The following is a 17,995-nucleotide window of genomic DNA, read 5'->3' on the forward strand; positions in this document are numbered from 1 at the left end:
TCTACAACCTCAAGGACAGCCAGAGAAGCAGATTCTTTAATTAGGGTTTTATGTTAATTGTATTTTCCCTATCCAATTATTCTAACATAATTAATAGGGGTAGTGTACGTCATCTATGTGCACACTTTTGTCTTGTAAGTGTGAAATAAAACAAAGTTATTTCTTACTTATGTCCCATTTCATGTGTGATGACGTAAACAGCTTCAAAACTTGTTCCTTCATTGATTGTGCAAGAATAGGTTGGATGACACATGCCTGACACCCATGCTAGACCTAAGAAAAATTTATGTTTGTTGTTATGAATGATACACTTGTCCTGTATATGATATTGTACAAAAGCAATCATGGTAAAGTACTGATATGAAATATTTTATGACCATAAATATAAAAAAAAAAAAAAAAAAAAAAAAAAAGAATCAGTAAATGAAGCTTTAGTCTTCTGGAACACAGTACAACAGTTCTTAAATCCTTAAGGTTACAAGTATACCCATCTAAATTGAAACTTGTGGGACTATTTTAAGGAAAATTAAGTAACACTCCCAAGTAAGATTAAGAGAAATTCAAGTTATATAAAAAAATTTACTGTACTGCCCGAGAAATTCAAGTTATATATAAAAATGTACTGTACTGCTGATTTTGACCAATCAGTAAATGTTAGCTAAATTAAATAAGTCACAGTACTCTACAGGCACTTTTGTATTAAAGTGAGGATTTGAAGGTGTATTAATTCAGTAGCTGTAACAGGTCTAGCATTCTACCTCAAAATTTATATTTCCACTTGTGATCATCTGTCATGAATTTTAAAATCACATGGCCAAAAGGTATTAATTGTGCACTATGTACAAATAAATAGATCAATTACCATCTAATATTACAAATAGAAAAAGAAATTTTATAACACAAAAGTTTTTTCATAAAACCCATTAGCCATATTTGCCATAGCAATTAACATTACCTGCCATTACTAATTTATTAGAAAGTACAAGTCTGAGCTACATAATACTAGTGTGCCCAATCATCCAGTATAGAGTGAGTTTACTGGACCATTTTCTAAGAAAGATGGAATGTGACATGTAAAGGAATAGTTGCACAGATCAGGACAACACTTCTTCCACTAAATTAACAATAAAATCAACAAACATGTTGCTCAAGCAACTTGTTCTGAAGCTAGAGACTAAGAACTAGCTGCTACCTAGGGCAGTGGGCCTGAAAGCCAACCTCTAACCCCAGAAGGCAGCTTCCCCAGTGTCCACCAGAAGAAGCTAAACAATGATGTAAAGCTGACAGGAACATTTCAAGGACATAGTACCCACAAATTCTCCAAGCTGCTAGGTTCTGCAGAAAGTTACAGTTGAAACTTATCTGACAACAATCTACCAAAGGTGGTCTGTGAAACACAGCTGCTGATGTCTGTGGAAAACAGTGGGTTGCACTCTACATTTTCATCATCACATTATTCATTAATCAGAAAACAGACGACCATCAGGTATACAGAGCCCAGTTGGGCAACAACACCATCACTCTGGCTTTGGCGATGTCCTCAGACAATTTGCCTCCCTCTGTCAGCAGTGAGCAAATGGCCCCCATACTTCATTACTGACAACTGGACATGCAGAGGAGCCCCTGAAGAAGCTCCACCATTGTTTCAGTTCTCCATCACTAAAAGTAATAGGGGATATTAAGAAAGAAAAAACTGCAGCCCACTATATGACAGTTTCTAAAATAGAAGAGGGATGACATGCTAGCAAGGGACAACCCTTGATCCAAAAGAACCATTACAGTCTCTTGTCAGGCAGTGAAAATGAGTCGGGGTAGCTATAGCCTGTGGTCTCTGAAGTCTGAAGATCACACAAACACTTAGTTCCTCTTCCTCCATGTGCTCAGTGAGCACTACACAGTCCTTGTTCAAGTTGACGTGCATCCTTCGGATCGGTGTTCAGAGAACTTTGGAGGAATGGCATCTTTGTTGCAGCTTATGACTTTGTTGGTATGAAAAGTAATAGACACCAGCTGGAATCCTCTCCAAGATCACAACCGCCAAACAGATCTCCAACATCAATGAGCGCCTCCTCTTCAGTCATCTTAAAGTCCATTTAGAAGCTGATGGTAAGGGGACATCACTATAGGAAATGTTGAGGGGTAGGCAGTGTTTGATGCTCCCTTCTCAGACCAAGTCCTTGCACACCTTGTACAAGGTTGATCAGTGCCATGGGGTAATCACAAGCAAAGTCAGAAGAGTCACTGTCTTGCACAAAATTACAAAATGATTACTACCAAGAAGCGTCCCTTGGTGCATCTCTGGGACAGTGGTAGAGTTTAAGGAGCCACTAATTGTAATGTCCTTTACTGGAGGATGTGGTTAGGGTCCTACAACAAGCAGTCATTGGTCCGCTTGCTAATAAATCTGACTGCTGAAGTCCCAAGATTAGAGTTACCATACCACTTTAATACTTTAGAGTCCATAATATGGGAGGAACTGGAACTGCTCCACTTATGCAAGAGTGTTTTCAAAGTCAGGGCCCCAACTACCCTCACTTTGCTAGTCAAGGTTGCTATCACTAACTCAATTGCAGGAATGGTCCTTAGTACAGGTGTGATTATGACTGGGAGAGACTTGGGGTCTTAGGCAGTCACAGCTAGGTGGTACTGGTACTGGTGCTCTTCTTGGTTGAGGGTGCCTCCTTTGATCAAGACAATTGAAAAAGCATGTAGTTCATAAAGAGTCTGTGGGAAGTAGCCGGTTGTAGATCCCAGCTTGAATAACTGGAGTTATGCCTTCAAGACAGGTGGACATTGATGACTAGTACTTGGGATAGATGTACTCAAGCCTGGCTGAAACATAGACAATACAGCAAATACGTGCCCTGGAAGAGGAGCTGTCACAATTGAAGGTGTGTTCACTGAGAGGGAAACAGTTAATGCTGCAAAGTCTGTAGTTATTTATACTGTACTAAAAAACCGTAAAAATTTACTTTTTAATTTATAATTTACTCTACATGTACCTGTCAAATTTTAGTCGTATAGCTCCTCTCTTCATAATCTCTTGATTTTTTCTAGTTAGTTCAACCAGAGCAGCAAGTCTCATGACTTAATACCATACTGTAATGTAATTTGATGCCTAATACCCTCTCATACAGAGAGGTGTAAGTTACAAAAAAAAATGTCAGTAGCTAGTAAAAAGAAATATACATTATCTTGAAAGGAAGTACAGTCATTACTTTCGTTAAGAAACAGAATTAATTGACTTCTTGAATTTTTAATTGCAGGGATGGAAATATAACTTTAAAAAAATGTCCATAAGTATGGTTTCTTAGGCTGTAAATGAATAAACAGGCTAGTTGCAATGTCTGCAACAGAGTACGTTGCAATTTCTGTGAAATGAATATGGCATATGTAGCCTAAACTGCATAGTGTGAGTGAACTTTGATATGCTACTTAAAATTTCAACTAAAGTTGTAAAACACAGAGTGAAAGCATCTTACAAGCAGCCTTGTAAATCACTTGATTTATAAGTGTGAGTACTGTGTACTGAAAACAGTGGGCAAAGGTTTAGGAACCTCTAAATTTAGCTTGTGTACCCACTGTGTAAGTAAAAGAGATGATGCAATACTTGTTTACTGTGGTGTATGCCTTCTGAAGGCTACACAGTCATCAGTAAACAGGCATATCATACTGTACCAGGATTTACAGAAGAAACTAAAGAAAATACAATAGGTTAAAGAGAACTTACCACCAAAACATATTGTGCATTACTGTCCAAACTGCATATTACACCTGTATAAAAAATATTTAAGGTCAGAAATCTGATATACCTGAATGAATGGAAGTTAGCCATCAGGATTAGTGTTGGTGTTCCAAGACTGAGGTACATAGCTTGGTGTTCAAAACTTTTTTCTTGCTTTATGGCTTAATACGGGGCACCTGTCCCAACTGTCACTCCTCTCAGAATAGTCACTGCTAGAAGAAGAAAATAAAGAGGTCCTTGAAGTTTTAGAAGGTGCTCATCAGTCATACTACCAGATGATGCACCAACTAGAGACATGGCACCACAGGCCGAAGATGATAATTGGCTCCTGTGGCAAGGTCAGATTCCAGGAGGTTACCTGGAAAGAGGGTAAGGTGATCTAAATATTTGCCACGTAGATGGAATACTAGTACCAGATAATGTACCCTTATCACCAACTCTACTGGAAGGAGATATAAAACAGGTTCCCCCAATCTATTCCTCCAAGGTAGCTAAGGGTTAAGCAAGATCTGACGATTCTCAGAATGTCATCAAATTGCTTGACACTAGGCAGGATGTCTTTAAATTGATGGAGATATAGGTGAGCAATAGGCAGAATCACCAAAGTGATGAAGACTTTGTTCACACAAAAGAGGGGCAGAAGGTTTGGTAGCAGTACGACCTGGTGTTATTATTATTACAATAATAAGAAGAATAGAGAAGACTCTGTATATATTAAATGCCTTGGAAACAGCTATAATTTTTAATGCAACTGCCCTCAGAGATGGTCTCCTCCCTAATTATACCTGTTTATGGCTCCATGACCCAGCTGCGATGAGAGAAGACAACAACACATCTTTCAGGAGGACATTGGTGCTCCACCAGTTGGAAGTGAAAAAGAAAGAGAAGAGAGAAATAAAAAAGAATTAGATACACTGCAAACACAGAGATGGGCAGCTTTTCAAGGAACCCCTCATCCAGACACTGATGCTGCCCTCCAGCACCTGCAGCAGAAGGATTACTGCGAGAGAGAAAGGGTCATACTTAAGGAACTTGTGAGGCTTAATGGCGGAAGTTTGAAGATCCCCCGACAAAAGAATGAATTCATCAACCTTACCGAATATAAGCCGACGCCTGAAGAAGAAGACCTCCTTATTCTTGGGCTCAATACTCGTGTGATTAAAATGCCAAACCCGCATGCAAAGCGCCTAGAGGTTGAAGTCGTCCTTGACTCTATCCAGTCCCTCGAGGACCAAGGTAGGGTCAGGTTGAGTGATGCCCTCCAGCCTTTACTGTTAGCAGAAGCCCTTACTAACCGAGGTGCCCCATACAGAAGCTCTATCCTCACCAGGGAAATGAAACAGCCAAAAACTTGAGAGAAAACCAAGAAATCAAAATAAGAAGAGCAGACAAAGCTGCTGTCCTAGTGCCCATCCAGACCTCTGAATATCACGAGAAACTGGACCAAATACTGGCTGACCAATACAAATTCCAAAAAAATCAACAAGAATCCCACCAAGGACATCCGACGAGACATCAACAGGACGGTTGAGAGGGTCCATGCTGCAAGGAATGCCCTCAGGCTCCCCCTTGCCCAGGACAACTGTAATTCAGGGTATATTTACGGCACTAAAAACCCACAAGCCTGACAATCCTTGACACCTGATTATAAGCCAAATACCAACTCCGACTTACAACATTGAGAAGAGACTCACCAATCTCCTCACTCCATATATCCGACTTTCTACAGAAACTCCAAGACTCTCCTTCTACCAGTATTATCACCTCCCTAGATGTTGAGAGCCTCTTCACAAATGTGCCAGTTCGACGAGACGATTGAACATACCCTGAATAGGGTATATAGATGTGAGGATACACTGACCATGAACATCCCTGAAGAAGCTGTAAAAGCTCTTCTTGAAACGTACTAAGAAGGCCCCCTTCACCACCCACACAGGACATCTTTACTGTCAGATTGACAGTGTGACAATAAGATCCCCTTTAGGGATCGTATTTGCCAATTTCTACATAAGCGTCGTAGAGGAGAGGGGTCTTCATTAAGATTCCCTGCCCTCCTCAATACTACGGGTATACAGTATAGATGACACCTTTGTGAGAGTGGATAGCGAAGAAGACCTAGAAAAATTAAGGACAACTTTTGAAGAATGTTCCATCCTCCGTTTCATGTGCGAACGTAGTGTTGACGGTGCCCTTCCTTCCTTTCCTGGACGTTTTGGTACAGCAGACCCCAACGGGTTATACCACCACTGTATACAAGAAACCCATGAACCCGGGTCTGTGCCTTAAAGGTTCCAGTGAGTCCCTGGACAGGGATAAAAAGTCCGTGGTTGAAGCCTTCATCCGTCGTGCCCTCTCACACTGTTCCACGTGGAAAGGAACTATGGAAGGGATCGTAAAATCAGCACAAATACTCGTTAACAACAATTTCTCTAATCACATGGTCGAACAGCAAACCTGAGCCTCTATAAATAACTGGCACCAGGAAAGCATGACGGACACCGAAAACAACCATAGTAAGTCCATAAAATGATATTACAGGAACTACATACCCCAAAAATATGTAGATGATAAGGCCTTCAGAAAAATAATAAATGAAAATGTAACCCCCTACTGCAGAAGAAGACAAAATTAAGCTAATAATGTACTGTAAAAATATGAAAACAGGCCAGTTACTGCTTAAAAACAACCCTGCGCCCCCTGAAACATCTTTAAAGAGAAGTAGTGCCATCTACGAATTTAAATGCTCAGTGGAAAGATGCCACCACTCATACATCTGGATGACCACTACCAAGCTCCCCAAGCGTCTCTCCTGTCACCTCCAAGAATTGGCTATTTTTTAATCATTATGCACAAAGAGAAGAACTTGTAAGAACACCAAAATCATAGACCAGGCAATGGACCACCAACTTCTTGAAGCACTACCTGTACATATTTTAGAAAAAAAGCCGAACGTCAGCACGGTGAAGGAAACTGAATTTCTCCCTACCATCTTATGGAGAAATTTAAGAAACCAGCTGATGCCAGACACCAACGAGAGAGAGAGAGAGAGAGAGAGAGAGAGAGAGAGAGAGAGAGAGAGAGAGAGAGAGAGAGAGAGAGAGAGAGAGAGAGTAGGTGTGATAAAAGAGAATGAGAAGAAAGAGAAAGAGAGCCAGCACTGGACACAGAAGGCAGATTACCTGAATGACCTATAACTTGGATAACAGCCACTCCCAAATTTCAATAGCAATTAGGCCCAGAAGGTCTCAACGCCTCCGAGACCGACTTCGTCACCAACCCAGGACCAACCAAAACTCAGCTGAATAACCGACCTGGCAACTGTACTCCCACCGCCCCACCCCCACTTGCTATAAATACCCTTGTAACCTGCATGCCATTTCATTCACTCTGAAAATAATCACCAGAGCAAAACTGAAACTTCAGAGGAAATAAACCTAAGAATATAGAAACTTTGTATGTCCTTGCAAAACCTGATTTACCAGCTACTGGCTGATGAAAAAAGATAAGAAGAAGAATAGAAGACTTTGTATAAATTAAATGCTGTGGAAACAGCTATTATTATTATTATTATTATTATTATTATTATTATTATTCAGATGAACCCTAGTCATATGAAACAATTCCACAGGGGCCACTGACTTGAAAGTCAATTTTCCAAAGAATTTGGTGTTCATTTGAAAGAAGTAATAGGAAATACATAATGAAGAAATCAATTATTAGAACACAAAAAATAATTTAACTAAATAAATAAACATAAAAATGTAAGTAAAATAGAAGAACTGTTTTAGGGTAGTAATCATCTTTGCTTGAACTTTTGAGGTATGTCATGACTGTCCAAAGGGCATCACTCGGTGATCCCGACAGAAAGCCTCACTGGCTAGATCCCCATTACCCAGGAGATTCTGTGAATGGTGTCACAGGCTAGGACACCTCTATGAGGACCGCTGCCAACAGCTGAAGCTATGCCTGCACTGTGAGGTTAGCAACTACCTTGTCACACAGTGCTCCAGCACTCTCAAGTTGCCTACCTAGCCAACAATGGCCATGAGGTCTCCTGTTCGTCCTACTGCAACTGTCAAAGTACCTGCTACTTGAGACCAAGTGAGAGAGAGGCAATTCCAAAGGTATGTTCTACCACTTGGTTTTGTTCCCGGAGTGAAGCAAAATTGGAAAAAACTACATTCTATGAAAATGAAAAAAGATAATTACAGATATTTATTAACCACTCACCAGTTGACAATGGACAATATTGACAGTCTGAAATAAAGTACCTAATAAAGACTTCATCTTTTTTATCATATACAACACTAACAGTGAAAAAGGGCTGATCAAAATGATTGAAAATAGGAAATGAGTTAGAAAGAAGTGCTAGAATGTAAACTGAAGGAAAACTTATGGGACAATGGCAGAGCTATTAATAGCAATGCAGGACTATGAAGTGATGATTCTTAATTAATAACTACCTGAATGTCCTAAGTTGCATGTGTGTGGTGAGACTACCTTTTTCTATCAGACAGACAAAGACCAGTGACCCACCCCAGGAATAATGCAGACTACAGTATGGATACAGGCACAACATTACTGGGGCTGTGATGATACATGCATAGGTATGCATGATAAATGTTAAAATTACCAGTTTACCGTGCGTGTTAAACCGAATCTGTTTGTCAGTGAGAATTTAATTTAGCACATAATGAAAAGTTATAATAAAGAGTGAAGTGATGTAATTAATACTATGAAATGTATTTTGTCAGGTAGTCATTACTGGTTTACAGCTAGGTTTGCTAAGACTCCTAGAGTAGGCCAAGTACCTTGCTTAATGGAAAATTTTCTGTACCTGTTAAGGAAACATCTTAATTTCTGTTGGTACTTATTAACTATTTAAAGGTGTGCTCTTTATTTATTACTTTGTTGCTGTTTTTTATCAGCTGAGGAGGAGGCATTCATCAGGGTCGAAAAGCTCCTCAACCTGGCAATATTGTTGTGTGTTTATTCCTGATTGCTGCTCAAATGATTTCATTAATTTAGTTTCAGATTTATCTTTGCTCTTTTTGAAGATTGGTTTTATGTACAATTAGACTGTAAATACATAAAAAAATAAAAATACAAAAGTTAAAATAATAATAATGACTGACACAGGTCCCCTATGCCTGTCCACCCATTACATTTTGAGGACTGCTTTACATGAACCTATACAATGGGCTTGGCATCAGCAAACTGATTTTTTTACTGCTTCATGTGCCTTTAAGAATAGTTTCTGCCCACCATTTTTGTTGGGAGTGAAATGCTTTCCCCATGAATGCAGACTACTATATTCCAACAACTGACTACAGGTAAATAAGGCACTTTCACCTACTGAAATAATTCATGTTGTACTGTAGTAAGTTTAACACAGGATATCAAGTCAGTTCTGTGATACGTGTATCTTAACTACATTTTCATCTTACAATCTGATCAACTGTCACTGTTTAGAGTAACCTGACCAAATGCTCTAGTATAAAATGTTTGAAACTGAGTATCAAAAGGTCCTTTAAAAATGGAAATTACTTAACTAACACTGTACACTGATATCACAATCTTTGTTGAAAATTAAGTGTTAAAATCAACTATTGTAACTCATTTTCAAATAAGTTCTTGCCTATTACTTTCTTTATATAGTAAAATATTAAAAGCTTTCATACCAGCTGCCACCTTAGTCTAAACTGCAGTATAGTTGTTGGCTTACTTAACCAAAAGATTAAACAAAGCACACCCTTCTGGATATTACCTATGACAGAATCAGATTCTGGTTTGCCATCCCAAAGGTCAACCCCAGAGAGCATAAGGGCATGATCCCAAAATCCACTGGATGCATCCCCACCTGGATTTTCTAATCGGTTTAAATTACGCTGCCAGTAACAGAAGTTGCTCAAGTATCTGGAGATCAAAATGATAATTTCCTCTTGTTAGGTTTTCTCCTATGATTATTTTATGTTGAGAGATACGTAAGAAGTAGAGTAAAGGGAAAAATATTGCTTCCCTTATGCATAAAACTAAATGTAACTTTAAGTTTAAGCCAGATTCATCTTATAATACAATTTTGTCTGTTGAATGATATACTATACAGCAATACCTAAACCTAATAACATTAAAATTCTTTATGCCTTGTATGTTTTCATTCAATTTATCAAATAATAATGCAGTATCTTATTTCATACAGATGGTTCTTATATGCACAAAATCCACCTACCTCTGTATGTCACCCTTGGCCTTTGAGGGCCCTTTGTTAGGATCCTTGATAATATCTAATCTTACCAGTGTGATGGTGAAATGGATGTCTAGGGATGGAGCATTGTACAATAAATGGACCTGTAAGAATAAATTCCAGATGAAACAATCTCATATTCTAGTATATATTCTGTAAACACCACCCTCCCTCCCTCCCCCACCTGTAAAACTTGTGTGTACATTCTGCAGTTTTTTAAGACATCTTCAGGAGGACTGATACTTAATGGTAGAAATTTTCAATATATATGTTAGGGCGAGTACAAACAAACATACAAATGGTTTCATAAAATAGCCACACATGATAAAGCGGAAAAAGGAGAAGTAGTAAACCATCAGCATTTGAGGTTTGTACTCCATTTACAAACCTTGTACTTCTTTTCAGGTTAGTTCACACCTGCTGTTAGGCCTGAGTAAACTGCTTACCTTAAAAGCTATACATTTGACATTTCTTTTGAAATACTGTAAATGGATCAAGCTTATACATAAGTCTTCTTCATACAATATGTTTCTTTTATAAAACTGGGTTTATAATATTTCCTCCCATTATGTTATCAGAACAATCTACTTTTATCTTTTTAGCCTCTGTCCAGTTGATGTCAAAATGGCTTTCACTAACATGAATGAAAATTCCACTGTTCTCATCTTCTTATCTTATACTATATGTTGTTTTATTCTCTTTTCCAACGATTTTCTAGCTTGACCAGTATAATAAATGTTAGTACATGCCTTACAAGGGATTTGATATACACATCTTATCGTACTGTTGGGAGTTATGTAAAAGTACTTGTTTTTTTGTGTTACTGCTCTTAAATGCTACTTAACTCCAAGGTTCTTAAGGAGATGGGAATATCTTTTGAATTATAAATATATGGTAGTAAAAGCAAGTACTGTATCTGTGTTTCAAGTTTCTTGTTGTCCTTAACATAAAAAAATTCTTTTTGTCCCTCTTATTGCACTTTCATACAGAATCATGCTATTTTAACTTCTTGACTGTACCCCTAATGATGATGCATCTATTTCATTGCCAGTATACTTAGAGATCATGATACTCTTACGAAGGTGGCTTTTAACTATTGCTTTGGCTAGAATAAAAATGTATATAATAAAAATATTGGTAGGTCTTCTGATACATAAACCCATTACTACTTCTGTGTATATTGCCATCCTAAAAGGGTATACGTCATTTTCCGTTTATCGTGAATTTTAATAATGGGGCCAATTCATTTAAACATTTTCAATCTGTAAAATACATATTAGGTTGTCAACAATGAACCATATTAAATTATGGAATGATTTTCTTTAATATTCTGCTTTAAAAAATTTAAAATATACAAATGACTTAAAATTAGATAAAGGGTTACCCAAAGCTGCCAGGTTAATTATTAGCTCAGCTGGTTCTGCTTCACGCAGTTTAGCAACATACCTGGTTGATATTCTTAAAACATATGTTGGTACCCTTTCTGCTGCTAATACAAGGAATATTGTAGATTCGATAAACAAAATAAATAACGTACAAATTAATGGTGATTCCAGACATGCACGTTTGGACGTGATATCATTATTCACAAAAGTACCTATTGATGTTGTAAAATATGTCATTATCCTTTCCTTTCGTATGTTCTAAAAGTAGGCTAAATAATATACAGTATACTATTTTGGCAGATTTCAATCACACATGGTAACTTCCATCAGCAAACCAAAACTATATATTCACACAAGTCATTCTTACCCCATTCATGATAGCGAAAACGATGTCAGTAATGGTCTCCACAATGTTATCTGCCTTTGGATTCCGACTTTCAATGACAGTGTACATTTCGTCGTCGACAAACACAGCAGTTTCAATTTGAAGTCTCTCTACGGCTGCTCTCTTCGTGATGTTATGCTTTTTCTCCTTGGAGTTTTCAGTCAATGTTGCATTTTCAGTTGTTCCATTTTCTGTGTCTGTAGCATTAAGGTCTTCCTCATAGTTATCGGGAAGTATGACAATTTCCTTGGGTGCCCTCATGGCCTGAACACCTGGAAGAACGTTTAAATTAGTGTCCACATTAAAAATTTCTTCGACTAGGTTGCTTACTGGCAAGGGATTTTAATGTGATAGCCATGAAAAAGGGAAAGAACTATGAAAATTAATAACAACGTGAAATGCCTCTCACTTTTTATGTTACATGTTATTTCGGAATGCAAAACATCCGGTTTTTTCATAAGAAATTATTCCTAATGAAATTTTCCTTGGAATAATAATAATGGTTCGTTTTCAAATATTTTTGTTGCACCTTGGGAGCTAAGGCCACGCTCCTTTGTGTAGTTATACTTTCAGTAGTACTTTTCTGTAAGATGCGTTTTATTTATTTTGGCTCCTTATCTCATACTCGACTTTGGCAAAAACTTGGGCAACTTATGTTGGGATTTTACGACCTTTTATTATTTTTAATTTTATAATGATGAACATTTCAATCAAGTTACCATTTATGGAATGTGGGGAATACATTCGATCAAATATGATAATTAATCAAGCTTCCGTTTTGAGAACCCAGATAGGAATTTGTTTCCTACAGACTAGGCCTACAATACTAACAATGACACGGTATACAAAAGTGGGTTAAAAACATCCAAAACTTGAAAGAACCGAAAGTTTTACAGCCTCGTTGTGTGGCTAATCATCTCTGAGAAATGATGCTTCTTAGATGTTCTGGATAAAAGAAAGTAAATCAAAGAAATGAGGTAAATCAAGCGCGTAGTTGCCTTCCGTTCTGATAGGGTACTTGACAGATCAGGAATATGAGTTTTCCCTATGCTTTTACTTCTGAGATTAATATGCATTTAAGAGCTATTCTTCAACAATAGTCTATAAAAATCCAAACAACTTTACTTCGTGTATTCATTAAGAACTGTTAATGCATTTAACTTTTAATATAAAAGGACTGATAAGGTAGTTGAATTGAACTGAAATAAGCGTTGGGACCTATGAGGTCATTCAGCACTGAAAATAATGCTGAAACAGTTGTTAGGACAGGGTGGAAAGTAAGATGGAAGAAGAGAATATGAATAGAGGTATAGTAAGAGGAATAAAGGAGGTTGCAGGTATGGGACGAAGGGGCGCTGCAAAGAACCTTGAGTAACGCCTACAGTGCACTGTATCAGGTACACTGACAGCTCTACTACCCTACTAGTGCAGCAGATAATTGCATATTTCATAAGAATCGTTCAGATAGTGAAACAAGCATGAAATTTTCAAGTGCTCTAAAGTTCCTCTATCAGAAAAGGGCGCTGGCCACGCAAAAATTTAATATGGCGGCCAAATTCCAAGATGGCGGCCAGTATCGACAGATTTTGGCTAATTTTTCACTAGAATGGCATGTATTTGCTTCTAGCAATATGGTAAAGCTCTTCCATACTATTTCTTGTGAATATTATGTTTCTGTAGCTTCCCAGTACAGTTTACCTTTAAATATGGGGCTATATGGCTGCCAAGAAAAGGTAGAAACAATAATTATAATGAGAAATAATGCCCGTTCAACAATTATCGTTTTAAGCATGGATCTTGGTTTCTGTGGTTTTAGATCCTAATGAGGCCATCTCTTTCGAATAACTCATCAATTTTGAAGGAAAATTAATAAATGTAAAAGAGTGTATGTCTGCACACAACCAGGGCACACTGGTGACATCACTGCTGTGTAACTCAGCATGGGGTTCAGTGCCAGCTAATCCAGCTTTACTAATCCTGTAGTCTTAGACTAGTAGTTGTAGTATAGTTTAGTTTAGTGTCCCAAATGCTTTCTAACAGCCCCAGACCAGCTATAGTTAGATAGCCGCACCTGAATAGACAGGATGTGCCAGCGCGGGAGAGCCGAGCCAAGGGTATGGGGCTGTACATGATGGTTCATGTACTTACCCGGATGGTGTACAGATCACACGGGACTTAAATGGCACTGGATGAATGATCGGGCTAGGTGTAGGGAGACCGAACCTAGTTGAATCCCATACAGGAATGTGTGCTTTGTTTAAGGTGGTAAAGGATAACCCCTCGGCCTTAATCAAAAGTGAAATCATGGCAGAATGTGATGCCAATCCAATATTGAGCAGTAGAAAAACAAACTGGAGTTTGTGTTGTCTTTGTCAGAAGGACAAAAACTTGACATCACCTCCAAGTCATCATGTAGACCAGTGGTTCTTAACCTTTTTATTGCCCCCTAACATCACCTTTAGGAATGAGTTCCAAGTCATCATTAGAGAATTTTTTTACTTTTCCCAAGGGCTCGCGCCTCCTGGGAATTGCTGACGCCCCCAAGGGGCGTGCCCCCAGGTTGAGAACCACTGTCCTAGACCATGATGGGTACACAATGCTGGCAAGGAACATTCCCATGTTCAGTGAAATTAATGAAATGCCACTGATAATGGATCCAGCAAGGCTGGATGAAGGTGATGGCATAGAGGCCACTCTCAGGAAAAATGCAGCAAAATACCATGTGAACTGTCGCTTGTTGTTTAACAACACTAAACTGGACCGTGCAAGAAAGCGACAATCCAATGACCAGACCAGCAACACTGAGACTAGTCGTGCAAAACTGCGCCGAACCAGTCATGACAATGAAGTTTGCATTTTCTGTGAGAAAGTGGCACCTGCATCTGATCTCAGACAGGCTAGTACTAAGGGCCTTGACTTGAAATTGCGTGAATGTGCAGAGATACTTAGTGATGGCAAGCTCCTTGCTAAGTTGACTGGTGGGGATGTCATTGCACAGGAGTTTAAGTATCACCATGCCTGTCTTTGTGCCCTCTACAACAGAAAAGGTCCTACCTGAGGAGCCTTGAGAAAGACCAAGGTAGCACTGAGTCAGAATCAGATGTGTATCCACTAGTTCTGTCAGAACTGATGACATACATTGTTGAAAACAACCTTTGTTCAGATGATCCAGTCACATTTCGGCTGGCAGATATTTGCCACCTCTACCAACAACGTCTGGAACAATTAGGTGTAGAGTCACCAAGTGTAAATTCCACGAGACTCAAAGACAAACTTCTGGCAGAAATTCCAGAACTTGAGGCTCATAAATCTGGCAGAGATGTATTACTTGCATTTCAAAAGGATGTGGGAAAAGCACTTGCTCAATCATCTGATCTTTCAGAGGCAGTTATCATTGCTAAAGCAGCAAATATTCTCAGAAAGTCTATACTTGATCATCAGTCACGGTTTGATGGCACATTTTCTGAGGCTTGTGTACGAAATTCTGTGCCTCCTCTCCTGCTCCAGTTTGTAGGGATGGTTGAGCATGGGGCTGACATCAAGTCACAGTTACGATTTGGAGCATCAAAGTCAGACCAGGCCATTGCACAGCTCATGCAGTTCAACTGCTACTCCCGATACAAAGAGGAGCAACAACTCATAGACACTCCAAAGACAGAGAAACACCATTCCCAGTCTACATGGGACTCTCAGTCTATGCCAAAACCAGGAAGAGAAACCTGGTTGAAATGCTACATCAGTATGGCCTCAGTATCTCTTATGACAGAGTACTGGAGGTCTCTGCACAGTTAGGAGATGCCACAGTTAGCAAATATGTGGAGGAGGTGTGGTCTGTCCCCAGTACTGCGAAAAGGGTTGTTCACCACTGCAGTGATGGACAACATCGACCACAACCCATCTGCAACTACTGCCACTACCTCCTTCCATGGAACTAGCATCTCCATATTTCAGCACCCCACCAAGGAGAACACTGGACAGGAAAGACAGCAACTAAAGTTTGCACCTGAGAAAGTGAGGTCGGTGCCTGAATTGCCGGACACATTCACAAACATCTCACCAGCTTCCTTTCAAACAAAGAACCCTGTGCCACCAAACACTGCAATACCAAAGCCACCCACAGATATCTTGGGGCCACAGCTTGCACTGGAGTATCAGTGGCTAGACAAGGTCATAGTCACCCAGGAAATAGATGATGCAGTGAATCTGACGTGGTCAGCTCATCACGCTTCAATGAAGAGAAGCCCAGAATTTGAAGTAACCATAACTTCATTGCTTCCTCTCCTGCGTGATCAGGCTCATTCTGTTGCTACGATCAAACACGTGATGCAGAAAGTGCAGGATGTCACTGATTTTCTGAACCCTGGCCAGATACCCATAATCACAGCTGATCAGCCAATCTATGCCGTAGCAAAGCAGGTGCAGTGGCAGTGGCCTGATCAGTATGGCGAAGACAAGTATCTGGTAATGTTTGGTGGTCTGCACATTGAGATGGCAGCAATGACATCTCTTGGTACTCTTCTTCATGGCAGTGGTTGGACAGGAGCTCTGGTGGAGGCAGGAGTTGCTTCATCTGGAACTGCAGAATCCTTCCTGTCAGCTGCAAGTGTAACCAGGACACGGCAGATGCACCAGGTTACAGCCTCTAGTTTGTACAAACTCCTGAGGACAGCATACACTGACTACTGTGCTGAGAAAGCAAACAACAATGAGCAGGCATTAGAGTTTGAGGAGTGGTGTGACCTTCGAAGACAGCAGAGTCCACAGTTCCACTTCTGGCACATGGTGTTGTCTATGGAACTTGTGATATTCCTACTGATCAGGTCCTTCCGTGAGGCCAATTTTGTCCTCTACTGCCAGGCATTGCATGAGCTGATACCCTACTTCTTTTCCAACAATAATACAAACTATGCTCGTTGGCTGCCTATTCACCTCAGGGACATGCTTACCCTAGAGTTCACACCCAGAGTTGCACAAGGAGTTCAAGGCTGGCAACTTTGTTGTGCACAAGACCAGTCGCCAGTTCTCAGCAATGGCTCTTGACCAAGCTCATGAGCAGACCAATGCCTTTATAAAGGCTGATGGCGGAGCCATTGGGCTGACTGAAGATCCATCAGCACTCAGAAGATGGATGGTGGCTGGCCCAGAGATCATCCGCTTGGTGTCTGCATACGAAACAGAGGTTCAAAGTAAGGAGTCTAATGAGCAGACAACACACCATGAACAAACACCTCATGCGCAGAAGACATTCTTGGAGAGAGTCAGCAAGCTGTCATTGGCTTTGCAACACTTGGGAAGTCCTTTTCAGGAAGAGAGCCAGGATCTGTATTCCATTGACAACAAAGACATTGCCCACCCCAGCTCAGCAGAACTTCTACAGACACACCTTGACAGAGGCCGCACTAAATTTCAGAAGTTTTCAGACTCTTTGGCAAACAATGCAGTCTCCTTCTATGAGCCGATAAAGAAGAACAGAACTGACTTCTTCAGGCAAGAAGCTGCTCCTGTAGAACAGTCAAGCAGAAACTTCTGAAGGAGGATTGCCAGCTTTTCTCAAAGCTATTTATATCCTGTCAGAGCCGTGAATGTGATCTGCAGGAATTCTTCCAGCACGAGAATCAAACATTCCCAGCTTCCCTTAGTGAGGGTGGTAGGCTGTACACATGTCAGAAGTCTCAGCTGACCTCGGTCCTGGAGAGTCATGTTACACTAGAAGACAAAGAACCAAAGACTGATGTCCTCATTGTAGATGGATCAGCTTTGGTCCATGCCTTGCCACCAAAGAAAGGAAAGACCTTTGAGGGCTATGCACTTTGCGACTTCTTGCCTGTGATACAATCCTATAGCAGCAAGTACACATCATCACATCTTGTATTTGATGTATACAATACATCCAGCCTCAAAGCTGAGACCAGGCTCCAACGTGGTCAAGGAGGAAGGCGCAAGGTGACAGACAAGAACACAATTCCATCCAACTGGCGCAATTTCCTAAGACACGATGCCAACAAGACAGAGTTGTTCCAGTTCCTGGCAGACAAAGTTGCCCAGATGTCTGCCACAAATGTTGTCATTGCCACGAAAGGGTCTGCTGTCCTCAGCACTCATGAGGCTAGTCTTCAGGGACTGGAAAAGTGCTCTCATGAGGAAGCTGACACCCGCATCTTTCTCCATGCCAAATATGCCACAGAACATGGAGCCAAGACCATCACGGTTAAAGCAAATGACACAGATGTTCTTGT

The 17,995-nt window shown here is 40.0% G+C and overlaps 1 protein-coding gene across 1 annotated transcript in view; it reads right to left on the reverse strand.

The window, feature by feature from the left end:
- The window catches only part of LOC136826924 (A disintegrin and metalloproteinase with thrombospondin motifs adt-2-like), a 282,157-nt gene that overhangs the window by 34,165 nt on the left and 229,997 nt on the right, over nucleotides 1-17,995 (reverse strand). The window contains exons 5-8 of the mRNA XM_067084499.1: nucleotides 11,742-12,031; nucleotides 9,975-10,093; nucleotides 9,513-9,661; nucleotides 168-273 (exon numbers count right to left, since the gene is read on the reverse strand). Of these exons, the coding sequence (XP_066940600.1) occupies nucleotides 168-273; nucleotides 9,513-9,661; nucleotides 9,975-10,093; nucleotides 11,742-12,031 (664 nt within the window). The remainder of the gene's footprint in view (nucleotides 1-167; nucleotides 274-9,512; nucleotides 9,662-9,974; nucleotides 10,094-11,741; nucleotides 12,032-17,995) is intronic.

This window comes from Macrobrachium rosenbergii, chromosome 41 (genome assembly GCF_040412425.1).
Source record: "Macrobrachium rosenbergii isolate ZJJX-2024 chromosome 41, ASM4041242v1, whole genome shotgun sequence".
In the NCBI taxonomy this organism is placed as follows: domain Eukaryota; kingdom Metazoa; phylum Arthropoda; class Malacostraca; order Decapoda; family Palaemonidae; genus Macrobrachium; species Macrobrachium rosenbergii.